General features: G+C 45.2%; 1 protein-coding gene across 1 annotated transcript in view; it reads right to left on the bottom strand.

Moving 5' to 3' along the window:
• The window catches only part of LOC126542602 (arylsulfatase B-like), a 57,841-nt gene extending 34,037 nt beyond the window's left edge, over positions 1-23,804 (bottom strand). Inside the window, exons 1-5 of the mRNA XM_050189737.3 lie at positions 23,712-23,804; positions 13,288-13,433; positions 8,290-8,398; positions 4,228-4,387; positions 628-740 (exon numbers count right to left, since the gene is read on the bottom strand). Coding sequence (XP_050045694.2) covers positions 628-740; positions 4,228-4,387; positions 8,290-8,398; positions 13,288-13,433 — 528 coding nt within the window. The 5' untranslated portion in view covers positions 23,712-23,804. The remainder of the gene's footprint in view (positions 1-627; positions 741-4,227; positions 4,388-8,289; positions 8,399-13,287; positions 13,434-23,711) is intronic.
• Between the last annotated feature and the right edge of the window lie 3,718 nt (positions 23,805-27,522).

The raw sequence follows: 27,522 nt of genomic DNA, 5'->3' as shown, positions 1-27,522 counted from the left end.
ACAGTGAAGTTTGGCTTTTTGCGGGCGCTACGCCGCTTGGGTACGTTATTTCTAGAACTATCTAATGTTAACAAAGCTAAGCTTTAGCAAGAGAGGCGTCCATTTGTACAGTCGCAAGCAAAATTTTGGGAACGAAAGGGGCCCCCATTTCTTTCTTTCTTTCGCAGCCTGTGCGTTCCGCCTGAAATCAAGAGCGCACGCCTACGTGCGCCTAAATGATAATTACAATGTATCACACCAATTTCAGGCCGCGGAGCTGCACTTCAATATATTTCAATTTTTTTGCTGATGCCGCGGTCTCTAAACTTTTGCTCGCGGCTGTACATGCGTTAAGTAATTCATGTTCATATCAGGGTGCAAAAAAAGCGCAGTATTAATTAACACACACACAAGCCCGCGTACACACACAGGCACACACGAATCTTATATATAGTTAAGATAATCCTGTAGGAAGCAATGAATGTAAGTAGTAATTATCACTCATCCGTGTTTATAGCATTCCTCTGCCACTTGTGCGTCTCGAATGAATTCGCATTTGCAATTTTTCACCAAAATATTCTGCGTTTAATGTGGTGCTTCAGCCCCAACCCAAAATCACTTAGGCCCATTCAGGCTTAGCTCGCTTACCTTTCCAACCAAGTGGGTCTCGTAGCCGAACTCTTTAAGATATTGGGGCAGAATGCGCACCTCCGTCGGCAGTCCCCATGGCTCAGGTATATCGATCGGCACGCCCTGCATGCCTGGTAGGAAATAGACCACATCACAAGAATGAAAACCTCTATACTGAGAGCAGGTTTAGCAATAATTCGAGCAGGTTTTACTTTATATTTGTATGTCTTTGCGTTAACTAACTGAAGGCGAAAACTAGAGCCAGACCATATTTTCTATTTATTTACATGCTCAACTGAATATGCCTTTGTTACTTAAGTAGCAGTCACTCACTCTTCGACAGATCGTCAAGAGCATAGACTTTATTTTCAAATCAATGATATTCGAGTCCGGCGTCTTTTTAGTGGGTCTGGGCACCCGCCGCGGACGCGGTTCCAAGACCTTGTCTCGAAGCGGCTTCCTCGGCTCGATGGACGGCCCAGGGCTGTGCTGTCAGGTTCGAGCTGAGCAGTGCGGCCTTCCAGCGCGAGCGGAGGCTGGCGGTAGAAGAGACGGAGGAGTCTGCACTGCCCGACTTCTTTGTTAAGTCCTAACACTCTCATAACATGTGATTAAGTTTGGCAACCTCGCCACACGATGTGCATATGTTTGTAGTGCACATGTCTGGATACACGGTGTGCATGAGTCTGGGGTTTCTGTAAGAATCCGTTTGTGATTGTCTGAAGTATACTGCTTTCGTCCTGTCTAACCTAGCGTGAGGGAATGGTGTTACGATCGGCCTGCAGGGGTACTGAACTGCAAACCTTTCACGGTTCACTGCAATTGTTTCGATGGACCTGCGGGAGTAGCGACCTTCGAACCTTTCCCGGCGCCAGCGAACCTAGCCACGTCCGGCAGACCGTGTATTGTTGGTTGATTCGCTGCCCCCTTCACGATGTACTTGGACCAAGAGAGCTCCTGGAAAAGGGTGTTTTGCAGTGCTTTATCACGGGCCTTCGAGGTCGTCACAGTCAATGGACGGACGCGGCGGCAAACTGTGGGGTGTAAGCTTAGTTCTAAGATTGTGTAAGCCTAGCTCTAAGAGCTTGGTGTTGCTGACTCCGGGCGCAAGTCCCAACGCACATTTGTACGCCTTGCGTAAGAGGGCGTTGAGCTTGTTTCTTTCCGCAACCGTCCAGCTGTGAAATGCTACCGTGTACTTTATTTGAGAAATGACGAAGGCTTGTATGAGTCGTATGAAGCTGCCTTCGCGCATGCCCGCTTGTTTGTTGGTGATGCGTCGAATGAGCTACATCGTGCTGGTGGCCTTTGCCGTTATCTTGCGAAGTGCTTCGCCATTGACGCCCGTGTGTTCCATCATCATTACTAGTACCCGGATCTTGGGCGCTATAACGTAAAACTATTCCAAACTTTTCTATTCCATTTCTGCAATCATGCATCCGCGATTGGTCAAGAACTTTTTTTGGACCACCCCCATTTCACCGGTCTGTCACGCGACGTCACGAAAACCGTGATAGCTCCCCATCTGATATAACGTGTACACATGGATTATACATGACTTGATCAAACAGAAGAAAAATGGTTATTTCTGATTCGCCGCCTCTTCGCCATTAGCTCTCGGCTATTGATCAAAAGATTTCGGGCTGCGCCCACTTCACCTGCCTCTCACGCGACGTCACAAAACCACGAAAACTAACCGCGTCAAGGTGACGTGTACGCGATAAACATGCATTAGCATGCCGAACAAAATTGAATTTTCTTCTGAATAGCCACCGGCTGCCCCGTTCCGAAAGGCATAAAAAATGGCTTCCGCCGATCGCTCAGGCACTGGCTACTCGCAGCTGTCGGAGAGCACGGGTTTATTTGCTTGTAATAAAACTTTTTGCGTGACCGTATAACGTTTTCGTGCACTTTAGGAAAGTTTACGACCTCGATCTGCCAACTCTTATTTGCTGAGGATCCGTTTTAGCGTCATTCTTAAGCTTCCGTTGCGTGCCACCGCGATTGTCGACGAGCCACCGCAAGCTAAGTAAGGGAAAGCGGACCAATCGCGGACGCCGGCACCACCCTCTTCATCCGGTTATAGGTTTTCAGTGCAGTGGCTCGGCCCTATCGAATCCCTCCCCACTTGAGCGTGCTCCTTGCCTCTTGCGAACCAATTAGATAAGACAAGCCGCTCAGTGTAGGCAACGTTATTCGTTTTTCAAGCAAACAAAAGTGACCTCCTATGAACGAAGATATAGTTTGATTGGTCTGTTCAGACAACCCTGCGGGTGACCGCCCGATGCTTGCGTTGGCGGTTACGCAAATTTGACGTCAGGAGATTGGAATAAAAACATATTGGAACAGTTTTACGTTATAGGGCCCCTTGTCTACCATCGGGATGGGTAGGTCGTTTGATACCGTTAATTGGATCGCTTCCTTTTACTGGGGGTGTAACCTTTAGGTGGGCGCCCCTTTCTGACCGGTCTACAGCAGCAGTTCGGATTTTTCGGCCGAGCAGGCGAGTCCCGTGCCCACGAGGTAGTTTTCCATGCATTGGATGGCCTGCTGTAAACGTTGCTCGATCGCTCTATCGCTGCCTGTTGTCGTCCACATGGGAATATCATCCGCGTACAGCGTGTGATGCAGCCCTTCGATTTGAAGCAATCGGTCGGGTAGGCCCAGCAGGACGAGGTTGAAGAGCATCGGCGAGATTACCGAGCCCTGCAGGGTGCGCGAGCTCCCGATGTTGATTTGATCTGACTCTAGTTGTCTTGGATTTTGGAGATCACATGATTGTTTCCGATTATTTCATCTATTTAGCTCTATACGTCGCGCTGGTTCTATTGGTGCTGGGCTAAACACACAAGGCCTTACCTTTGTTTCCTATTCTGATGTCCCTGTCTTACGCGCACTGCCAATTTGTCACTACGAATCACCCACCCGTCCAAGCCTTCACACTTGGCGACTTCAGCCGCCATCGCGCCCCAAACGAGATGCTTCATAAGGTCCATCTATCTAGCCACTCAGACCGGCAGGCGAGTGGGCGGAAACGGATTGATTGATTGATTGATTGATTGATTGATTGATTGATTGATTGATTGATTGATTGATTGATTGATTGATTGATTGATTGATTGATTGATTGATTGATTGATTGATTGATTGATTGATTGATTGAAAAAGTTGGCAACAAGCACGATATGCCGCCAGCTTCTCCACTATATATTGTTAAATGAGTGAAGGGTGATGATTTGTAAAGTGAAACATTTCAGCTATATAGCAGCTCGCAGCCAAACGTGGGGCAGCCAACTGCAATTAAAGAAATTATAAATGACTAAATGGCAAATAGACAGAACCCATGGCAATGGCGCATGCAGTGGACGAGAAGTTAGGTAACTGACAGTCATGTGCAAAAACTGTTCGCATTATGGGCGTTAAGAGCACACTGCCATCCCCAACCACACCAGCCCAATACCACCCCAACATCTCGCACAACCAGATGTCTGTTATTGTATCTACGTTAATATTTGTCGAAGCCGAATATTTATACACAACGAGTACATATAAGGAACCGGGCTAAGTCAAGTGCTTCCTCAAGGAATTACGTCACTCTCTGCGTCACTGGCACCTCACCTGTGCGTATTGGGTAAAGTCCAGTCATAAGGGCAGCCCTCGATGGCGTGCAGTAAGACTGGACGTAGTAGTTGTTCAGTACAATACCGTCCACAGCCAGGGCGTCCAAGTTGGGTGTCGGGATCTGAGACGAGCCGTGGAAACTGACGTCGTCCCATCCCTGCAGCGATGCGTAACACAGCGTTCCTTCTGCTTATCTCATAAAATAACATCGAGTTATTTAATCTTATAAAATAACTAAATGTTATTTATAAAAATAACATCTAGTTATTTCTCTCTCTCCCGACCGCTACGAATACCTCACCATTTGCACAATAACTGCAGCTTCAAATGCATTTTTGGACGCACCAACGCTCTCAATTCATCAGCCTTTCTACTAGAACTTTGATTATGGAATGGTCTTCCAGATGGCATCGTCAACGTTCTTCACCCAGGGAAGTTTCGACGGGAAGTGACCGCCATATTTTCATGAGTATTTGCTTTCACTGTTATTTTCTACTACAGCTTGTCAATTCTACACACGATCCTCGCTAGCTATTGTATAACTTCATGCTGTTACGACATGTAACCTTTTATTACGTGTGCCCGCATGCGTTCCATTAGTTGGTTTTTTTACTCGCTAACTAAGTCACCTTGTTTTATGTATACCTTAACATCCTGCTTACATCTAGAAATGTAAAATTTCACGAAATTTTGAGGGGCATGAAAAAACTGGTTACTTTCATTTTTTTTTCAGAAAGATACCAAGAATTTAAAGAAGGACGATCGCGCAAAGAGCTATGAAAAACTAGACACATTTATTTCTCTAACACTGAAAAAAATGTGTTACATTATGGCGTCACAAAAGTCCCAGCAGAGCTTCCGGTTCAGAATCTAGGCACGATTTGCCGTCAAGGCATTGATTTCACATCAAAGCGTCAAGACCAGCATTTACATCAATATGTGTCCACTTTATTTCCGCTTGACGCGTCAACGCTTTGCTGTGCAGCGGACGAAGCCTTCCGCACAAAAGTTTTTGCACGCGATCCCACACGAAGATTTTTCGTAGCTTGGTGTGCACATTTCCAAACTCGGACTAGTTTCTTTCCCACGCCGTAGAAGAAGGGGGAATATGCAGTACGCGACAGGCGAGGGCGCTCAAGGGTTGGTTAAAGCAAAGTCATTGCCACCATGTGAATGGATCCAGGTGCTTCGCAGACTCCCAAACTCCTTTTCACCAAATGTTTCGATACGTCGAAAGTAGTCGCATCGGAACAGAAGAATTCTGCGGGGAAGCTCTTTTCTTTCTTCTCTTTCAACTTTATCCTGGTTGGAAAAACGAAAAAACTTCTTTTTCCGAAAGTTTCAATGTTTTTTTCCACCACTTACATCTCTACTTATATCAACGGGGTCTTGTTACTTCGAACTTTACAATGCTTCCACTTGTAACATGCATTGTATACCCGCCTCACATAGTACTCCTGCCGGATTCTGCGGGGCGTGTGAACAAATAATTTCGATATGTGCAACCGCGTGGAATGGTCTAGTGCCTTACCAACTTCCTTTCTTTTCAACGTAACAGTGGATGCGTCGTCAAACTGCGTGCGTTGTCAAACCCCGGTTATTCGTCGTCAGCTAAGCCGGTCGTACTCATTAAGAATGCTCTTGCATGCGTCTGATTTTTCAAAGTCATACATTTAGTTGAATCTATTCAAAGGTGTGGAGAAAGAAAGGGCAGTCATAGCTCTGTACAGGAGTCTGTTCATAGAATTGTCAAACTGATAAACTTCTGTTATAGACTTGCATACTTGTTCTGCTCTAATGCTAGCATCATCCCTCATGAGCAACATCCCTCATCATGGTGTTACGCAATCGGAATGTTCTGTTTATCAGGCCATCTACATCTATTCCCATCTTCAGTTTCCGATCTCTGCTGATGCTGGCCGTGACCTAGACTCTCTCATTCAACGTGTCAGGGTAGAAGTGACGTTTACAGGTAGCGTTTTGTATCGTTTACGTCGTTCAGCTATGCCTTGTTGCACGTGGGGCCATTCATAGGAGAGAGAGATACAGAAGAGAGGAAACGCAGGGAAGTTAGCCAGGCGCACGTCCAGTTTAATTACTACCCTGGACGGGGAGAACGGTATATAGGTATGAGAAGAGAGAAGAAGAGGACAGAGAGAGAGAGAGCACAGTTTCGCGCACATTTGAAGGTTCGCACCGAGTCTCCAAACGGTCGCCCAGACCTGTCGGCTTATAGTACTGCGATAACGCTATCGTGGCTTTCTGTGTCATCAGAGTGTACGGCCATATGGGCCAAGGATCTTCATTTTCGAAAATGGTCGAGCGTACAGCCGGTTCAATGCTGTCCGGAAAGCTTCACACTCGACGTCGTGCCGGGTATCAGATGTATTCAATCATTTCTGTAGTTCCACCAGAGTCGCACATTGGTGTATCTCCCATTCCAATGCGGAATTAGCAGGTCCTTGTAAATGCCAAGCCGAATCAGAGGTGGCACAGTACTGTCGCCTCAAAGCAGGAAACTTTTGATTGTACTTGTAGCTTTAGGGTAGAGCTTGCTGCCCGCCGTGCTTCTCTAAAATACCTCCTGCAAGAGACACCTTGGAAACGGGTCATCTTTCGAGACCCTAAAGCAGCACTTCAGAGTCTGCATTTTGCCCTATATCACCGTACTCATTAGCAGCTGGCATATGGGATAAGAGAGGACCACAATCGAGCTACCGCCAAAGGGCATGAAATTATATTTCAGTGGTTGCCTGCACATAACAGCACTGCTATTAATGACCTCGCCATCGATGCCGACCAGTCCGCCCATGTAGAACCCCGACCACTTCCAATCCCCGTGTCCAGAACCGACGCTGCAAACAAAGCTTCATTTCATGGTCAAAGCTATGACGTAAAATTATTGGCCTTCGCCCAACCTCTCGAAGTGTCACCCTCATACATTCATGGGAGAACGCATACAACACGCTCTATTAAGCTGGTCCTAAGTTTGAACAGAAAAGCTGTACTCTGAAGGTAACGTTGATGACTTTTAATAATTGTCCTTTCAGTGTAGTAAGGTTGCTTGTGCCATGGGATGAGGCATCATTAAAACGTTCTGCTCTGAAACATTTAATAAGCTTCTTCAGCGAACGTGGCATTGCATCTATGAGTTAAATATTTGCATGTCCATTGTGAGTTGTTGTTTTGTCGCTTTGTTTTGTGTGGGCTGTAGGTTTATTTTTGTTATATTTTCTTTTCTATAGTTAGTGTTGTTCTTTAAGCATGTTATCGAAACGCGCTTTATTGCCAGATAGTTTGTTTTGTCGTATCCCCTCATCTTATCATCGTTTGTTCATTGAACAATCTTTTGTTTGTAAAGAAGCCGGTGACACAACAGTTGTGAACATTTCCAATGTCAACACAATAAATCCCTCACTCACGCAGTCATAGCTATCTTCTCTCCGTAGCGACAAACGTACCTAACTAAACCCAAAGAATGAACGGCTAATTGAGAGAGAGGGGACTATAATTAAGCGCTCGAAATTCACGCACGTGGACATGAGGGACGTGGACACTAATAGCAGCCCCTCTCCTCGTAATACATGCCGAACTGCGCCATCAACTTTGCTCATTTAGATCGCCACGCATCAATGTAAAAAATATTCGTAGTTTCACCCAAAGAGCGAAGAAATGACAGAATAAGAACATTACCCGCCGCAAGGTTCCCAATGTTTCCCTCGTAAACGTTCGCACTGGGACGCTAATATAGAAACGCACCTACAACGCAGTTTCGGGATTTCTACGCGCTGACGAAGTTTTCACGCTGGTATTTCACATACAGCGAGTGCACGAGCAATACGTTAAGTATGAAGCGATGTTGGAAATTCAATTTATGAACGTTTTCCACTTCCCACGAACTTGATACAACTTTGATACAAGAAAAAATGATTACTTTTCCTTATCGTGTCATAGGGGGCACAGCAGACATTCGACACAACATTCCTTCCGAACGGAAGGCAAAATTTTGTGCTTTCTCAAATGCTGCTTCGCGACAATGAGAACAAGTGATCCTCTTACCACGTCATCCGCAAGGAAGAACACTATGTGTGGCTTCGTTCTCGCACACCGCGCCATCGGTAGAGCGCAAAGGAAAAACGTCAGGTAATATAGGCTGGCTTCGGCGGCCCTGTAAGAAAAGTGAGAGGCATTAATAACAATATTACTGAGTCTGTGATAAAAAATTCCACTAAATACAATTTACATTAACGCAGACGCCCCCTAACAAGTAACTTTTCGATCAGGGGCTTCAGATGAATCTTGGTGGCTCATAATCTAAACAGGCCAGAGCTTAACGCCGTATGTATTTGTCTCGTTGTTTCTTTCTTTATTCTTTCTTTCTTTATTTTTTTACAAACAGTCTTCATTTCCTATGGTGTTTCCAAGTGTAAGTAATGCAAGTATGTTGGTGTAAAGAAAGGCATCCGACACTTAAATGCCTGGCCTCAAATAATTTTGAACTTTTCATCTAATGGGATCATGCTAAAAAGCCCAGTCTATCAAACAATAGACGGAACGCACAGAGTTACAGGTGAATTGGCCGAGTTCCACTATACAGAGGATGCGACCATAGAAGCTAGTTCGGTCTTTCCATATCGCGGCTGGCGTCACTGAAGGTTGGCACCGCATGACCAGAAAAAGAACCGCCTAATCAATCTTTCCCTTCAATATATTTTGCGGCCTTTACGTAACGTGAGCGCGACAGGAAAGATTCACGGTAAGATAACTAATAGATGAAATCAATATTGTCCTAACAGAGCAAAGAAGGGTTGAGTGGGGGGGCAACTAGGGCTGTGTTGAGGGAAGTGGTGGTGGCGCGGTGATGCTGGTAGCGGAGTTGTAGGAAGGAAAGTGGGGTTCGAAGAGAGTGTCCTTGAAGTGAACGAAGTTAGAGACCAATCCTCACGTAGAAGACACACATGCCCCCACTATGTGCGTCACTCTCGGTGAAAAAAAAAAAGCGGTTGAGACAGAAAGGCTTTCCAAACATCGATCTCCGCAAAGCTGCAAAAGTTTATGAAAAAAGTTGTTGTTTTTTTTAAGTCTGAACGTTTTTTTAATGAAGTAAATAGAATTACGCAGATCAAACGCACATGTCGGCATCTATCTGAAGGGGTTATTGGATGTTTTATGGTTAAATTCGATGCGGACGATACTGTTTAACGTCGGCGCTGCGATGTCAAAAAATTAACAGACGAAGAATGATGTTTGTAAATGGTAGAATGGCAGTGAGAGGCGTAGGCCCGGGAAGGACGAGAGATATTTAAACACATTTACCAATTTTTTTGACCTAGTGTCACAGTAGCACATATCCCTTCTGGAAGATTAACCAAGAAAGGGCACATACCGAATGGGCAAAGAATGGGAAATCCATAAATCAGGCATTCATCATCATCATCATCATCATCATCATCATCATCATCATCAGCCTAGTTACGCCCACTGCAGGGCAAAGGCCTCTCCCATACTTCTCCAACTACCCCGGTCATGTACTAATTGTGGCCATGTTGTCCCTGCAAACGTCTTAATGTCATCCGCCCACCTAACTTTCTGCCGCCCCCTACTACGCTTCCCTTCCCTTGGAATCCAGTCCGTAACCCTTAATGACCATCGGTTATCTTCCCTCCTCATTACATGTCCGGCCCATGCCCATTTCTTTTTCTTGATTTCAACTAAGATGTCATTTACCCGCGTTTGTTCCCTCACCCAATCTGCTCTTTTCTTATCCCTTAACGTTACACCTATCATTCTTCTTTCCATGGCTCGTTGCGTCGTCCTCAATTTCAGCAGAACCCTTTTCGTAAGCCTCCAGGTTTCTACCCCGTAGGTGAGTACTGGTAAGACACAGCTGTTATACACTTTCCTCTTGAGGGATAGTGGCAACCTGCTGTTCATGATTTGAGAATGCCTGCCAAACGCACGCCAGCCCATTCTTATTCTTCTGGTTATTTCAGTCTCATGATCCGGATCCGTGGTCCCTACCTGCCCTAAGTAGATGTATTCCCTTACCACTTCCAGTGCCTCGCTGCCTATCGTAAACTGCTGTTCTCTTCCGAGACTGTTAAACATTACTTTAGTTTTCTGTAGATTAATTTTCAGACCCACCCTTCTGCTTAGCCTCTCCAGGTCAGTGAGCATGCATTGCAATTGGTCTCCTGAGTTACTAAGCAAGGCAATATCATCAGCGAATCGCAAGTTGCTAAGGTATTCTTCATCAACTTTTATCCCCAATTCTTCCCACTCCAGGTCTCTGAATACCTCCTGTAAACATGCTGTGAATAGCATTGGAGATATCGTATCTCCCTGTCTGACGCCTTTCTTTATTGGGATTTTGTTGCTTTCTTTGTGGAGAATTACGGTGGCTGTGGAACCACTATAGATATCTTCCAGTATCTTTACATATGGCTCATCTACACCCTGATTCCGTAGTGCCTTCATGACTGCTGAGGTTTCGACTGCATCAAATGCTTTTTCGTAATCAATGAAGGCTATATATAAGGGTTGGTTATATTCCGCACATTTCTCTATCACCTGATTGATAGTGTGAATATGGTCTATTGTTGAGTAGCCTTTACGGAATCCTGCCTGGTCCTTTGCTTGACAGAAGTCTAAGGTCTTCCTGATTCTATTTGCGATTACCTTAGTAAATACTTTGTAGACAACGGACAGTAAGCTGATCGGTCTATAATTTTTAAAGTCTTTGGCGTCCCCTTTCTTATGGATATATTAAGAGAAATCAAAGAACTCAGTGAATATCATGCATAATTCTAGTAAGATGTGTGTGAGCTTTAAAGAACGGGCAGGATTTATGTCAGGATTTATATTTTTATTACCCTTAACACTGGCGGGCTCACTGGCGCTATGTTTCCGGTCAGTAATCATCGCTAAGTAAGCCAGTTCTGATGGAGGAACGAAGGAGGAACGAAACAATGTTTCGCTTTAAAATACACTTCTGTAAACGTTACTTGGGCGCACATGCTCATATTCTTGGTTAGAAACAACGCGTTAAAATCACAGGACAGAAGTTGGGCTATGCCTTCCTGTTCTGTTGACATTGTCCTAGCCAATCTGCGTTCACTCATTTCTTTGTTCCGGCTTAGCTTAGGGCACTGCATGGTAAACGTTGTCTCAATCATGGCTCGGCGGATTTTAGAGGTACGCTTCTTTTACTTATATATATATATATATATATATATTGGTAGTACTGCAACAACCAGTAGTATGCGCTTTATTGTGGTCCAAAGATCTATGCTTGTCACTGAACATGTTGTGCATGTCTTTTAATTCCTTTAGTGGCACGTTCTTCATTGCAGGAAACGAGCAGCAAAAGGTCATTGATTTTACTTCACTGGATGTCAACATTGTGACGTAAATTCCGAGGTGAGAAGAAAAAGACAAGGAAGATCTGGAGGAATTGAAAACATCGCCTGAGAAGCCAGAAAGAAACCGAAATATATTTATTTACATCATGTACCATACAGTTCCAAAATAGGAGGCAGTATTTGGACAACATATTTAGGTAAGAAGCAGACGTGGCGCATTAGCAAATCAAACAAATCAGAAAAATCTACGTCTTTGAACTCACTTTGGACCACCCATAGACAAAGCAATGGGGCCAGCGTCATCAAAAAAGCCATAGCCGTCGTGCAGAGTAGCCAAAAAGACAAATAAATAAATCGACCCAGTTCAGCAGGTCGTTGTGTCAGTGGCAACACAAGACGCGAGCTCAATTTTTGCGAGTGTTGCAGTGGTAGGCAACCATTCATTGTCACCGCGACCGCCATTAACACCGCAGCATGCCAGTACCACTTTTTTAACATCCGTGTCATCAGTGCTACTGCTCCGAAGAAAATAAGCTTCATGTAGAAGAAAAACATCTTGATAACCTTCACCAGCGAGCTTCTGTGTTGTCTTGTCTTGCTCTCTCACTGGCTATTCACGGAAGTCCTTTCTTTTTTCGTTTCCTATCTTTTTTACATTTTGCAATGTGAGATATGAAAATCCCTTCGCTGGCCGCGAGATATCAAACGGAAACAGGGTCAACCGAGGATGGAGAAAGAGAGGGAGAGAGAAGCAAAGAGGGAAAGGTGGGGAGTATGTTAACTAAGGACGGGTTCAATCAGTGCTATATATATAAAGCCGAAAGAAATGAAACAAAGAACAAACAAAGACAGCAAGCACCAGGTCAAATTTGACCATGTTATACATGTTTCATCAGGCAGAAGGGGTAAACTTAGTAAATATCCTCATAACAAATTACAACAAGAGCCCCCCAATACGCTCAGTAGCAGCAGAAAATGATTTCAGAAGCTGTCAAATTTTGTGATGAGGCGATGAAATTTGCATAAGGCTCGTGATCTGAACGTTCATAAAGTAGAAAGCAAGTCGTCAGATAACGCCAGTGAAAGTGAATGAAGGCAAAACAGGCAAGGAACGAAAATAGCCCAGATAAAAGCTGGCAAGGCATTGTCTAGAAAGGCATATACTGAAGGGCTGAAAGCCTCAACGAAAAATAGGAGACATAAGAGGCGGCGCAGATAAGATTATCTAAAATAGCAAGCCTGAATGTATTCGGGAGCGAGCAAATCTGTTGCAACCAGTGTAATCTCGATGTATATTCATCATACAATTAAAGAACATTGCCCAGGAATCAATAAAACTGCAAGTGTGACCGCACATTTTATCCGTGAGCTCACATCGTAATTAACGGCTTCCTTCAATTTACCATCAGAAGTTTTCTCTATCGCCCATTTTGACGTTGTCGCTGGGACACGCATGGTAGTCAACGAAAGCTTGACGATATCCAGCCAGTTCCAACAATATATATTGAAGCTGTCAAAACTCACGTTTGCATCACTACATCAATTCTCCTGTACAATCCATTGCCTACAGTGACCTGCGACAAGACATAACCTTTGTACACAGCAACAACACCGCTCATAATGGGGCATAGCCCGTGTACGACTAGTGGTTATCTTCTAAGCAAGACAAAAATAATAAGAAAGGCATGCCGCTTACGTCTTAAAGTCAGACAGCAAGGTTCTCTTTGAAGGCATCTGCGAAGACGTCGACGTGAGTATATTCAGGCAAAAATTTTGTTTCACCGCCTTCGGTCGTTCTATGATGTCCTTCGGAAAACGACGAGACACTGGCGCGGACGCCATCTGATTTTTCAAGAGAGTATATTGTTAGCGTGGCTCTCTCTCAAAATCTGTCATATTTCTCGAGGCACCAGCTCGCAACACCTCACGTACGTTAAGAACACATGCAAGCAGGTAGATATCGCGGCAGCGTAAAAATGAAAGAAAAGGGGCAGTTGTTGTAGATCAAGATTCCAGCGTCATCTAAATGCATTACAAAAAATTGGGGGGGGGGGGGGGGGGGGGGCGAGGGGGATGTCATAGTGCCCTCCAGCGCTTTTGCAAAGAATACAAAGAAAGGGCCCCAAACCTTCTCCTAACGAGTTCAAAAATGCCGGAAATGCTGGTGCTGACACTTGATATACACGTCGCGTCCGGCATGAAGAGCCGAAGAAGAAAAGCAGTTGCTAAAAGAACACGTCCGACGCCTGTCAATACGCTATGGGGCACACTTTGTTCCAGCAAATGAGTTGCGAAATGAGTTTGATAAATTTATGTTATTTCGTGATAAGGAGGCGCCAAAGGTACGATTAGATCAAAGAAAACGCTAGGAAAAGGTACCTAAAGGGAGGGCGCTAATTGCGGCGTTCTCTTGATACTTGAAATAAAGGCTATCACAAATAAGACCTCTTCCACATTTTTTTTCCTTTACGTTCTTTCTGAATTATGAGCGACCTACAAGTGACACATCCTGGTACCATTAACGTTCCAAGCAATGTTAGGCCTCTTCCCTTAATCTGTCTCCATAAGCTCAACGGCCATACCAACTCGGTGGATTCGTATCCTTATCCAGAACGGGCTAAACATGATCATGAATTACGTGGTTTGTAGAAACGCTGGGTTGTATGTCCAAACGATGACCAACTGTAGTTCGCCTTCACACTCTCCGCAGCTCCTTTAAATGACAAATTCGGAAACTTGACAGGCCCGCCTATGGTGAACTTGCTGGGACGGCGGCCGTCGGTAGCTTAATGATCCCGGTATAAATGCGGCGTCTATAGAGAAATGGGGCACGCTCTTGCTTTTTTCACTGTGTGTGCGTATATACATGCGGGACCCGCAGCCTGGGGGCGTGCAGACGACATTGACGAATAACAGTAAATACATTTAACGCGAATGCCGAATTGATATACGGCAACCTGGCGCAGCGCCTATTACATCCGGGCGATGCGTCCTATGCGGACACTTCGAAAACGGATGCCACGTGCCGGCTGGTATCTTCCCCAGTACAACTACGCGCGGGTTTTTAGCTTAGATTTCTTTTTAGCGAGCTGCGGTGCTCCGAGTGCGTGGAGCAATACAGGATGTGCGTTGTTTAGTGTTATAGAGGAAACGACGTGTGTGAAGCTAGTTTATGGGCGATGGCTTGTCGGTGCAGTCACACGAAATGAAGACACTGCCCCTCTGCTTGAGTAGGCTACAAGGATCGACCTTGCAGGCTATTTATATACCGTTGTGGTGGCGATGACTTGCAGATGAGTGGCAACATATGCAGCATTTACCAGGCCGATTCTTTCTTTTTCTTTCTTTCTTTATTTCTTCCTTTCTTTCTTTCTTTATTTCTTTCTTTCTTTCTATTTAATTATTTGACCCACACAATCTATTACTTGAAGAACTGCTCTCTCATGCTACCTCTCGCTAACATCACTTTCTCGTTTTATTTTATCTCGTTTCTTTAACGATGTTGAAAACAGCGCAACGCGGTGGATTTAGCGCGTGGGATGTTTGACCGGCCAGAACAGCACGTGCGCTCTGGTACAGTATACTGCAACAATGCGTCACGCAACGTCAACAGCGAGGCAACGTATATCCCACGTTTCTGTTTTCCTTGGAATAGCGGGTGTGCAACGTCGTACACTATGGCACGAATATTGCGAGAAAAAAAACCTGGCCGCTAGCCGAAAGCCTTCGCGCGGTGACGTCATGTTACACAGCAGTTCAGGTTCTATATGAGTTTGCCGTCTTAGCTTCGAACGTCTTTGTCCACCCGTGAGCAAAACTATACCAATAAGGGATTGCGCGATAAAGAAGATTTTTTTTTCCTCTGCCTGTGAATGCAACTTGAAACTGAGGACTGCAGTCCAAACTTGGCATTTTGAACTTTCCAGTGTACTCGTCAATTTCAGTTTATGCATGTTAACTACAAAGAAATTTAGCGTTCTTCAGCCACCCTGTGGTCCGCATACCTTTGCTCACGAGTGTACATTCTCGTGTCCGTATACTTTTGCTCACGAGTGTACATTCTAGTGTCAACCTTTCTTAGATCTAACTTGTCATTGAAATTCCTTTACACCGCGGTGATCAGTTTCATTTGGCGTATAAGCGGTCTCATTGGAGTGCCTTGACGACATCGTTAAAAGAAAATTGCTTACAATGTAAAACAATCTGTCTATGGCGAGTGCTCGTGTGCAGATATAGCTCAGATTTCAACGGCGTACTCCCCTAAGCAAAAGTATCCTGCGATAAAGCTGATTTTCTTCTCCGCCTATGAATGTAACCTTAAATTGAGGACTGCAACCTAAACTTGGCATTGCGAACTTTTCCAGTGCACTCCTCAATTTTAGTTTGTGCATCTAAATAACAAATAAATTCAATTATTCTTCCTTTTTTGCGACCGTGCACATGGTAGAAGTACTATTTCTCACGGCAGTACATTTTCGCAGACTCGCAGCCGCACGAGTGAGAAAAAAAACGTGAACGACGAACCCGTTTCGGGGACAGGAAATATCGCTCTCTCATAACGCCTAACCAACCAATGTGAACGTACCTATATATGAAACAACGCGACGTACTTAGCTTTCCACAGATGCGAACAAGCCATGCCATTCAAGAAAAACCTAAAAAATCATAGGTATTTTTCACTACATGTGTGTGTATGTATGAGTGTGCAGGCTCGCTTCTTCTCTTTTTTCCCCTCATTTCGTTTCTTTCATTCTGCACTATCACAGCTGGAGCAGCACGACAAACCTGTCGCAAAACTACCCTCTCCAGATTCCATTACTTCCTCTGTTTCTACACCCACATATCTATCTATCTATCTATCTATCTATCTATCTATCTATCTATCTATCTATCTATCTATCTATCTATCTATCTATCTATCTATCTATCTATCTATCTATCTATCTGTCTATCTATCTGTCTGTCTGTCTGTCTGTCTGTCTGTCTGTCTGTCTGTCTGTCTGTCTGTCTGTCTGTCTGTCTGTCTGTGTCTGTCTGTCTGTCTGTCTGTCTGTCTGTCTGTCTGTCTGTCTGTCTGTCTGTCCGTCCGTCCGTCCGTCCGTCCGTCCGTCCGTCTGTCTGTCTGTCTGTCTGTCTGTCTGTCTGTCTGTCTGTCTGTCTGTCTGTCTGTCTGTCTGTCTGTCTGTCTGTCTGTCTGTCTGCGTTTATTTATTTATCTATCTATCTTCCATCTATCTGAATAACAAATACATTTAATTCCTTTTTTTTCTTTTGCGAATATGTGCGCTGGTGTACGTCTGTATTTCTTCAATATATATATATATCGAATAGCGACTAAAGATTACAAAAAGCTAAAACCATGGAAATGTATTTACTACTGAAACCACAGTTTTACTACAGACGGCTTGGCGACGCGTTACGCGCATTGTAGCTTCTGTTATAGAGTTCGTGCGGCTTGCAAACTAAGTAAACAAAAACAGCATGACCACTGAAGTTAAGAAACTAAAATTTTGTTTACGCATTGATGCATTTGTATAATGCATGTCGATGACCTAGCTGGTGCATGACTTGGAAAAACGAACAGCGCTAAAAACGGGGCCATAGAGGTACGAGACAACGCACTATCGTATGTCTTCTCGTTTACAGGCCAGACTTGTTGCAACCAAGATAACAGTGGAGATCACCATTGTTTTCCAGCTAGAGCTTCTAGTGAGTGGTTCGGCTACGGCTACGCACGGGAGAGGGCGGGCACTATTTTTCAAGTTTCCTATCACTCAATCGTGCTTTCGGCGTTATGGGCATGCTATATTACTGTAAATTTTTTAAAAAAGGAACGAAGCTTTGCGCTACAACTTTGATAGTATCATATTATGCAAGTTTCACTCACTTTTGGTGAGCTGCTGTCTGACTTGTTATGGTATTGCACTCTTCAGGCGACGCATATTGATATTTTACCACACTCGAGAACTGATGGGGCAGACAATCCGAAGCAGGGCTGCTTCCTGTATAGAAGCCTTTGTGAAAATTACGGCATCCGTTGTTCGCAGTAAAATGAGGGTCGGTAGCTCCGAGACATTTGAAGGCTTCGTGTCTCCTGACACCCGCCTATTCTGAGAATTTCCGAGACGTTTAGTTAGGATGGGCTCTCCGCAGTACGCAGAACGTGTTACAACGTGGTAGGTGAGCCTCGACTAGGCGACTCGCCTCGGCAGTCCGGTGTCGAGCGACCGGGCAGTGACGAGACGCATTCCCTGTGTCCATAATTATCCGCCAATTTCATTCTTGACGCTTTTTATGCCCGTTCCCCTCCCCCTCCTCCTATCCATCACTTCACTGCCCTCTTTAACATTCTTTTCCGTTAGTCACTATCCCACTTTTCAGCATTCACCGGTTTGGCGAACGGCGCCGCGGCCGCTAACACTCCTATATTTCTATTTCTGCGTGGACTTCGAAGCCGTTCTCCTACCTGCTCTCCCACCTGTTTGTTGTGGCAGCTTCTTAGCGAGCCTGCACTCCCAACGCAGTCGCGTCGGTGGTGGTTCAGAGCGTGTGTATATTGTCACGTAGGCGACGGCGAGCTGGCTGGCACGTAGGTAGACAGAAAGGCAGATGATCGAGACGCGTCCAGCGACGCCGCGCGTTTCACTGCGCCTAGGCAGAAAATTGATAACACGTGCGAACGGTAAAGAAGAAATAAACGCACGTGGCAATATATGGAAGCAGCGTGGCAGAGAGGAAAGAAGACGCGAGAAACTCGCTTGGATCTTTGCACCGCCTCGAATGTGCACAATGCCCTCTGGAGCTCCCTGGATGTCGACCGCCGCATTGGCATTTTGACAGCTGTAATTATCTGTGTCCCGACGTGAAACCACTGCAGAAATTGGAGCGCTTACCTATCTACAATACTCAAGCCCAGAGGAAAGCTAGATAGAATGGTAGTGAGAAGGGGGAGAGGAGGCAGAGAACCGACGCAGTCGCGAAACAAGTGAATAACAGCCTTGGGCCTTGCCACTCTTCGCTCGCAGTTCCCATACAAGGGAGAGGGAAAAGGTAGCGTGAGAAGGCAACGAATCGCTGCTACTATAGGCACGACAGTGGTTGCAGGAAAACTGGAGAAACTTCAGTTCTAGCTACAGTGATATGACAACGACCTCCTCCCACTTCAGACTACCACTAGCCCTCACCTTGCTTTCAGATTCAAGCTTTCCCTTTCATCCATGTCACTCTTTCGGAGCCCACCTCCTGATATTTTCTGTTCCGTGGGATTGGGGGGGGGGGGGGGGTTAGTCAAAAATTTCGAGGGAGGGGGGGAGTTTTACCCCCCAAATCTCCTCCCCTCCTGGCTACGCCAACGCTACCACGCTTTGTGCCAGGTCACTAAAGTCGCCTATGAGAATTCCCTGTATACTCAAACCTACGGCGCTGTCTGCCCACCCACAGAGTCACATCGTTCATGTCATTCGACTCAACCCATGTAATCTGGCCCCGGGTACTGCTCCCTGACTAACGATCATCATCATCATCAGCCTGCTAACGCCTACTGCAGGGCAAAGGACTATCCCATACTTCTCCAACAACCCGGTCATGTACTAATTGTGGCCATGTTGTCCCTGCAAACTTCTCAATCTCATCCGCCCACGTAACTTTCTGCCGCCCCCTGCTACACATCCCTTCCCTTGGAATCCAGCCCGTAACCCTTAATGACCATCGGTTATCTTCCCTCCTCATTACATGTCCTGCCCATGCCCACTTCTTTTTCTTGATTTCAACTAAGATGTCATTAACTCGCGTTTTTTCCCCCATCCAATCTGCTCTTTTCTTATCCCTTAACGTTACACCCATCATTGTTTAAGTAGAACCCTTTTCGTAAGCAACCAGGTTTCGGCCCCGTACGTGAGTATTGGTAAAACGCAGCTGTTATACACTTTCCTCTCGAGGGATAATGGCAACCTGCTGTTCATGATCTGGGAATGCCTGCCAAACGCACCCCAGCCCATTCTTATTCTTCTGATTACTTTAGTCTCATGATCCGGATCCGCGGTCACTACCTGCCCTAAGTAGATGTATTCCCTTACCTCTTCCAGTGCCTCGCTACCTATCGTAAACTGCTGTTCTCTTCCGAGACTGTTAAACATTACTTTAGTTTTCTGCGGATTATTTTTCGACCTACCCTTTTGCTTTGTCTCTCCAGGTCAGTGAACATGCATTGCAATTGGTCTCCTGAGTTACTAAGCAAGGCAATATCATCAGCGAATCGCAAGTTGCTAAGGCATTCTCCATCAACTTTTATCCCCAATTCTTCCCAATCCAGGCCTCTGAATACCTCCTGTAAAAACGCTGTGAATAGCATTGGAGATATCGTATCTCCCTGTCTGACGCCTTTCTTTATTGGGATTTTGTTGCTTTCTTTGTGGAGGATTACGGTGGCTGTGCAACCGCTATAGATATCTTCCAGTATCTTTACATATGGCTCATCTACACCCTGATTCCGTAGTGCCTTCATGACTGCTGAGGTTTCGACTGAATCAAATGCTTTTTCGTAATCAATGAAGGCTATATATAAGGGTTCGTTATATTCCGCACATTTCTCTATCACCTGATTGATAGTGTGGATATGGTGTATTATTGAGTAGCCTTTACGGAATCCTGCCTGGTCCTTTGGTTGACAAAAGTCAAGGGTGTTCCTGATTCTATTTGCGATTACCTTAGTAAATACTTTGTAGGCAACGGACAGTAAGTTGATCGGTCTATAATTTTTCACGTCTTTGGCGTCCCCTTTCTTATGGATTAGGATTATGTTAGCGTTCTTCCAAGATTCCGGTACGCTCGAGGTCATGAGGCATTGCGTATACAGGGTGGCCAGTTTTTCTAGAACAATCTGCCCACCATCCTTCAACAAATCTGCTGTTACCTGATCCTCACCAGCTGCCTTTCCTCTTTGCATAGATCCCAAGGCTTTCTTTACTTCTTCCGGCGTTACTTGTGGGATTTCAAATTCCTCTCGACTATTCTCTCCTCCATTATCGTCGTGGGTGCCACTGGTACTGTATAAATCTCTATAGAACTCCTCAGCCACTTGAACTATCTCATCCATGTTAGTAATGATATTGCTGGCTTTGTCTTATGCCCCATACATGTTACTCTTGCGTACTCCTAGTTTCTTCTTCATGGCTTTTAGGCTTCCTCCGTTCTTGAGAGCATGTTCAATTCTATCCATATTATACTTCCTTGTGTCAGCTGTCTTACGCTTGTTGATTAACTTCGAAAGTTCTGCCAGTTCTATTCCAGCTGTAGGGTTAGAGGCCTTCATACATTGGCATTTCTTGACCAGATCTTTCGTCTCCTGCGATAGCTTACTGGTATAGTGTCTAACGGAGTTACCACCGACTTCTATTGTACACTGCTTAATGATGCCCATAAGATTGTCGTTCATTGGTTCAACACTAAGATCCTCTTCCTGAGTTAAAGCCGAATACCTGTTCTGTAGCTTGATCCGGAATTCCTCTATTTTCCTTCTTACCACTAACTCATAATTCGGCTTCTTATGTACTAGTTTCTTCCGTTCCCTCTTAAGTCTAGGCTAATTCGAGTTCTTACCATCCTATGGTCACTACAGCACACCTTTCCGAGCACGTCCACATTTTGTATGATGCCAGGGTTAGCGCAGAGTATAAGGTCTATTTCATTTCTAGTTTCGCCATTCGGGCTCCTCCACCTCCACTTTCGCCTATCCCGCTTGCGGAAGAAGGTATTCATTATCCACATATTATTCTGTTCTGACGTAGTAGTTCTGCGGAAACCCGCAAGGTGGAGAGAAGTAATGAATAAAGGGAAAGTCAGACATCCACCCGTTCGTAGCAATTGCTACAAAGGAAACCCAAACGGGTTCCTCGATAGAGAAGCCTCAAAGTTGAAGAAAAATTCGTCCTGGTCGTCCCGGACCAGGACGAATTTTTCTTCAACTTTGAGGCTTCTCTATCGAGGAACCCGTATGGGTTTCCTTTGTAGCAATTGCTACGAACGGGTGGATGTCTGACTTTCCCTTTATTCATTATTCTGTTCTGCAAACTCTACTAATAACTCTCCCCTGCTATTCCTAGAACCTATGCCATATTCCCCCACTGACTTCTCTCCAGCCTGCTTCTTGCCTACCCTGGCATTGAAGTCGCCCATCAGTATAGTGTATTTTGTTTGGACTTTACCCATCGCCGATTCCACGTCTTCATAGAAGCTTTCGACTTCCCGGTCATCATGACTGGATGTAGGGGCGTAGACCTGTACAACCTTCATTTTGTACGTCTTATTAAGTTGCACAACAAGACCTGCCACCCTCTCGTCAATGCTATAGAGCTCCTGCATGTTACCAGCTATATCCTTATTAATCTGGAATCCGACTCCTAGTTCTCGTCTCTCCGCTAAGCCCCGGTAGCACAGGACGTGCCCACCTTTCAGCACTGTATATGCTTCTTTCGTCCTCCTAACTTCACTGAGCCCTATTATATCCCATTTACTGCCCTCTAATTCCTCCAATAGCACTGCTAGACTTGCCTCATTAGATAACGTTCTAGCGTTAAACGTTGCGAAGTTCAGATTCCAATGGTGGCCTGTCCGGATCCAGGGATTCTCAGCACCCTCTGCTGCGTCACAGGTCTGACCGCCGCCGTGGTCAGTTGCTTCGCAGCTGCGGGGGACTGAGGGCAGGTGTTTGATAGTTGTATTCATATAGAAGGTTGTGGCCAATACTGCGCCAGGGTGGCCAATCCTTCTCTGGTGAGGGAGTGCGTTACCGGTTCTGGTCACCGGGATCAGGCCGCACTCCAGGCCTGTTTATGCAATTTTATCAACACGCGGATTTCCTTTTGTTCTTTTTTTTTATCCGGTGGAAAATTCCGCGGCACCGGGATTCGTACAACGGTCCTCTTGCACGCGAGGCGGATGCTCTACCTCTACGCCACCGCTGCACCCCCTGACTAACAATGCGTCAGTGATATTGCCCCGGGGGGTAGTGCCGTGACACTGAAGGAGACCAAAGCATCATGTTAGACAATACCGACGAAATTCAGACGAGTTCATTGTTCTTCAGTACCATCTTGGCTACTAGCATGCCTGCACCTGTGATTGTTTTTTTAATATTTGTAAATACACAACCTTCTGCCACAATATGCAACTCAGCAAAGTTGGTATAGCCTGCATTTTATACGGTTTTCCACACTAAACGCAGGTCTCTTGCGACAGCAACCGAAAAAAAAGATTTAAGCGCGGAAGGCAAGCCCCTGTCGAATCGATCACTGTGTAGTCCTGCCATATGTGGGGTTCTTGTAAACAGACTGTTTGTCGCATTTCCGGCACAGCTGGATAAAGGCTGAATGGGATCGTTTCCTGTGATGTTCACCTGCATAGTAACGTAGGGTCGGTCGAGGGTGCTCCCCTGAACCTCAATGAGTCTGCTCACGAGGCTGCGCGTGACCTCACCGACCGCGCTTCCTCTGTAAGGAGCGCCGAATCCCCTCCTCTCTACGGCCACAGGGACGCACCCGCTACTCACAATGAGGTTATCAAATGTTTCTGCATGTCTAGAAGGGTCTTTCCATCCCCTCACCCCATGTTGAATAAGGCGCAAGCCGTTTCGCTTAGGCTTCTACAGACCAGCACATATCTGTGTCTTTCCGTTCTCCACGAGGCTTACCCCGACGTATATCGCGACGACGCCTGCCCGTCCTGCGGGCAGACCTCCCCTCTAGCGCACAATGCTCTGGGAGCGCGGGTCGACATAACCCAAGTTCATCAAGGAGGAGTGGGACTCGCTTCTGTGTAGCCCCGCTCTGGAAAAGCAAATTCTGGCTGTCCGACGTGCCCGCGACCGGGCCGGTGGGCTAGACCTGCCCGTCCCGACGTGGCACTTGCCGGGTGCGCGACGAGTTCGCATCCTCGCCGGACCTGCCAATAAAGTTTCATCACTCACTCACTCGCTCACTCATAAACCGTTACTGACATTTGTTCTTTACAACATAGCCGAGACCATAATCACCCTGAGCAGAGTTCTAAATAATCATCTTCACAAGGCTGCCTTGAATGGATAAGTTTCGTAAGGTCTCATTTAAGTATAAGTCCATTACTCACCAGATGCGACGTCCTAATGCTCAGCAAGATGTGGCACGTTCAATTTCTGCCCGTGGCTACAACATTCTAGCGGACGCGAAATTTGATAAAAACCCTTATACTGTGACCTCTGTATGTGTCACCCTTCTCACAGCAGAAAATAATCTGAGCAAAACAGAAACTCCCGGTTGCAGTTTTGAATACCGACTTGGCTTTTATGAATGTAAAAGAAAAGTGCGTTCTCTAATGTCATATCCAGACACGCACTGCAGCGCTTTCAAATGCACGCATGTGGGCACCCGGGGCATTTACGCACAGTTCTTTAAGTAAGAGCTGCTTCTGTTTACCTAAGCAGGCAAAGGTTGAACTTCACGAAGCAGTCGCTTTATTTTTTTTAACCTTCTTTCGCATTCTGCAGACTGGGTTACGACATCTCACAAACTTAAAGGCCTCAACTTTTCTCAACACAGCTGTCGTACCTTGCCTGTGACGATAAAGCGATCATGCAGGTATTTCGTCAAGTTTTGTGCAATACCAATCGCAATAAATTCACTCAATAATTAGCAGGCAGCGCTGCATTATTTCTTCTTTCTTTGTTTTGCAATATTTAAAAAGGAATTCTTCGCTTACCTGTTCTCAGTTTACTTTAAAAAAGAACTATTTCCAAGACGGTGGAAATGTGATCTGACAAGACTGGAGAACCCTGCCAAATCAGAATTTAGTTTGTCCCTTCGTTACGCGCTCCCTCATCGGTCGAGTGTAACTTCGGAACAGTGCGACTGCGGTTCCATGGTTTCTGAGTTTATTTGAGAAAAAAAAAATTGGGAAAGCGCTATCCCTGGCTTGTCTCTGCCGAAAAGAGAAGTAGATTTTGGTGCCGGTTCCTCATCGCGTATATATATATATATATATATATATATATATATATATATATATATATATATATATATATATATATATATATATATATATATATATATATATATATATATATATATATTACACATTACTCATTCGTCGCTTAATTTCAGCTGCTTTGCACCCCTCAACCTGCAGAAGTCGAATGACAGCACGCACTGCACACGTAGTAGCGGATCGGCCCTTGAAAAAAAAATAACCCTAGTATTTAGAGATTTCCCTCGCGTGTCCCGCTTAAACGAACAAAGAACAATTTTCAGGAATTATCTTAATTTTCGCGACGAAGTAAGACGCTCTTTAACTGAGACCTATAGGTGATCTCCTGTCAAACGATTGAACTATCTCAGCTAAAGGCGAATATTTGGGTTTCGAAACTACTCGCGTCGTTTAACGGTAGCGTATCCACGGCTCCATGCACATTTGTACTCGTAACTGCGTTCACGCTTGGCGCTATCATCTGTCCCATGATGCATTTTCTCATGTACTACGCATTTTTACAAAATAAATTCCTCAGCGTATTGGATATGCGTCGTGTTGTAGAACTAACCTCTGAGACTCGAACATCTCAAACGACATTTAGGCCAAGCTGTCACAAGCGGGTCAAAATTACATAGTTATCACGGATAGGCCTCCACAACTCACATATAAGAATCTCAAGTTTTAGCCACACTTCGTTCCGCAATTGGGAAGCTTACCCAAAGAAAGCGTATGCATTTTTTTTTCCTGCACTCTCTTTAAGGTCAGAAAAAAAAAAACGCTTGATTCATGGCGTTGTTTGCAGTTACCTTGCTCAAAAATTACCGGATACAACTTAGAGGAAGCGCTGGCGACGTACACTTACGTTATTACTTGGTAGTGCAACACCGCTGTACTAGATTAATGGTTTTATTTTGCACTTTGTTTCATTACTAACTGTGAATAACTAAAGGAAGTACACGCATGATTTATGTGCGGAAGCTTCTTGTAATGCACTCTTTTATTTTCCTTTTTTTTATTCTAGGTGTTATTGCTTGCAGAGTCCTGGACAGTGCCAGCCGTACTAGCGACATTATAATAGCCGCATTATCATAAACGGGGCACTGCGAACTGTACGTAGCCAGCCAGGAGAGGACGCATATTCATGCAAACAAAAATAAACGAGAAATTTGGTTTACACATGATGAATACGTACACGGCGACCAATATTTTGTAAATAATCAGTACAACAAATCGTGGAAAACGAAAATTGCTGGAGCTCATGCACAGCTCAAAAACTGCGGTGAAGATTATAGTTCTTTAATACGTTTTAGCGAATATGTACATTTTACAACATTGCTATGTTTGTGGCGTGATGACCGGTAACTGCACATTTTCCTACGTTATTTACTCTGGCCGTGCTCGCAAGCTCACATAAACTGCGAACAGGACAAGCGCAAGTTTGAACGAGCAATCCGGAGCGAAGAACTCGCTCCCCAACTCTGGGCCGTCCAGCAGGTCCACGACGCCGCCAGGAAACTCAACCTCCCGGTTCCGTCGTGGGAGACACCCACTCCAAGAGAGCCCAAAGCTCTCGTGGCCTGCAGGATCTCGAATAAAGTTGATTTCCTTCCTTCCTTCGTATGGTATGCTGTGCTTGTATACCAAGCTTCGCATGATGTATAGTAAGCCTCAGGAAATTTGTCATTGGTGGAGAACGCGGATGAAGAAGCAATGGGGCTAGGATCACTGAGCTAGCAAGACGTCGTGAAACAATACAGAGCAAGATTTTAGTAAGAACTTATAACAAAAAGCTTTTCATCACAAAGAATTTTCTGGCTTAAAATAAGCGAAAGTGAATGAAAGACACAGCAATATCGAGGAAACTGATCGAAAAGAGCTACCTAATACATGAATTGTACGGAACATGAAAAGTAAGGTGTATAATATCAAAATTTGTTCTTGCGTGGGGTGTTTTATAGAATAGGCTTGCCTTGAACGGGGGACAGCTTCAGTAGTGCTATAACATCGCATGCCAAAGCAGAAGCCTGAAGCAGAAGCTCACACACTGATGTGGACGAAGGCACGAGGATACCGAAGAACGAAGCGTCGAGGATAGTGAGTGGTTAGCGACCATACACGAGGAGAAAGGGCGAGTATCCCGTAGTGCTCACACTACAAGTATTCGTCAAATTGGTGCAACGTTATTTCACACTACGTTTAGGTTAAGAGCACGGATCTTGTGATCAACCACAGTGAGTGTTATCTCATCAACATGGACCTGACACCCAATGGAAAGAATACAATCGTAAATCTATGCAAACTTTCATTAGACACACCAAGAACGGCGTCAACTGTGACCTAACTTGTGAAGGCCTGCAGCAATGTTTAGATGCAATCTTAACCTTATATGCCGTCGTCTACACAAAGATCACTCAAGTCCGCCGAAGTTTGCGTACAAACCGTAAATGACTGTTGACAGTTGGAAAGTTTTCGCCAGCTGTCGCGATGCCTGTTCACTTTACCAATTTTCATTGCAAATCTGGTAATCAATTACACTTTTACCACACGTCCTTTGGGCTTGCACCAATGTATGTACACGCGGCGCGGTGGTCTAGTGTAGTGGCTTTATTGTTGCGCTGCTAAGCATGATGGCGCGGGATCTAATCCCGGCCGCATCTCGATGGAGGCGAAATGTAAACACGCCTGCGTACCATGCATTGGGTGCACGTTAAAGAACCCCAGATGGTCATAATCAATTCGAAGTCCCCCACTACAGCACGCCTCATAATCATATCGTCGTTTTGGCCCGTAAAATCCTAGATTTTAGTAATGTAATTAACCAGTGTATATGCAGGCTCTAGTCGGTTTCTGCAAAGTTCCATCTCAATGCTGTTTCCTGTCTGCTCGTAATGATATTCTGAAGATCGGCCCCAGGCCACGTGCTTCAGGAGCGTGT

The sequence above is a fragment of the Dermacentor andersoni genome, chromosome 2 (assembly GCF_023375885.2).
Source record: "Dermacentor andersoni chromosome 2, qqDerAnde1_hic_scaffold, whole genome shotgun sequence".
Lineage (NCBI taxonomy): Eukaryota > Metazoa > Arthropoda > Arachnida > Ixodida > Ixodidae > Dermacentor > Dermacentor andersoni.
Note: the sequence above shows the minus strand (reverse complement) of the source record. Positions and strands in the feature narration are given on the sequence as shown.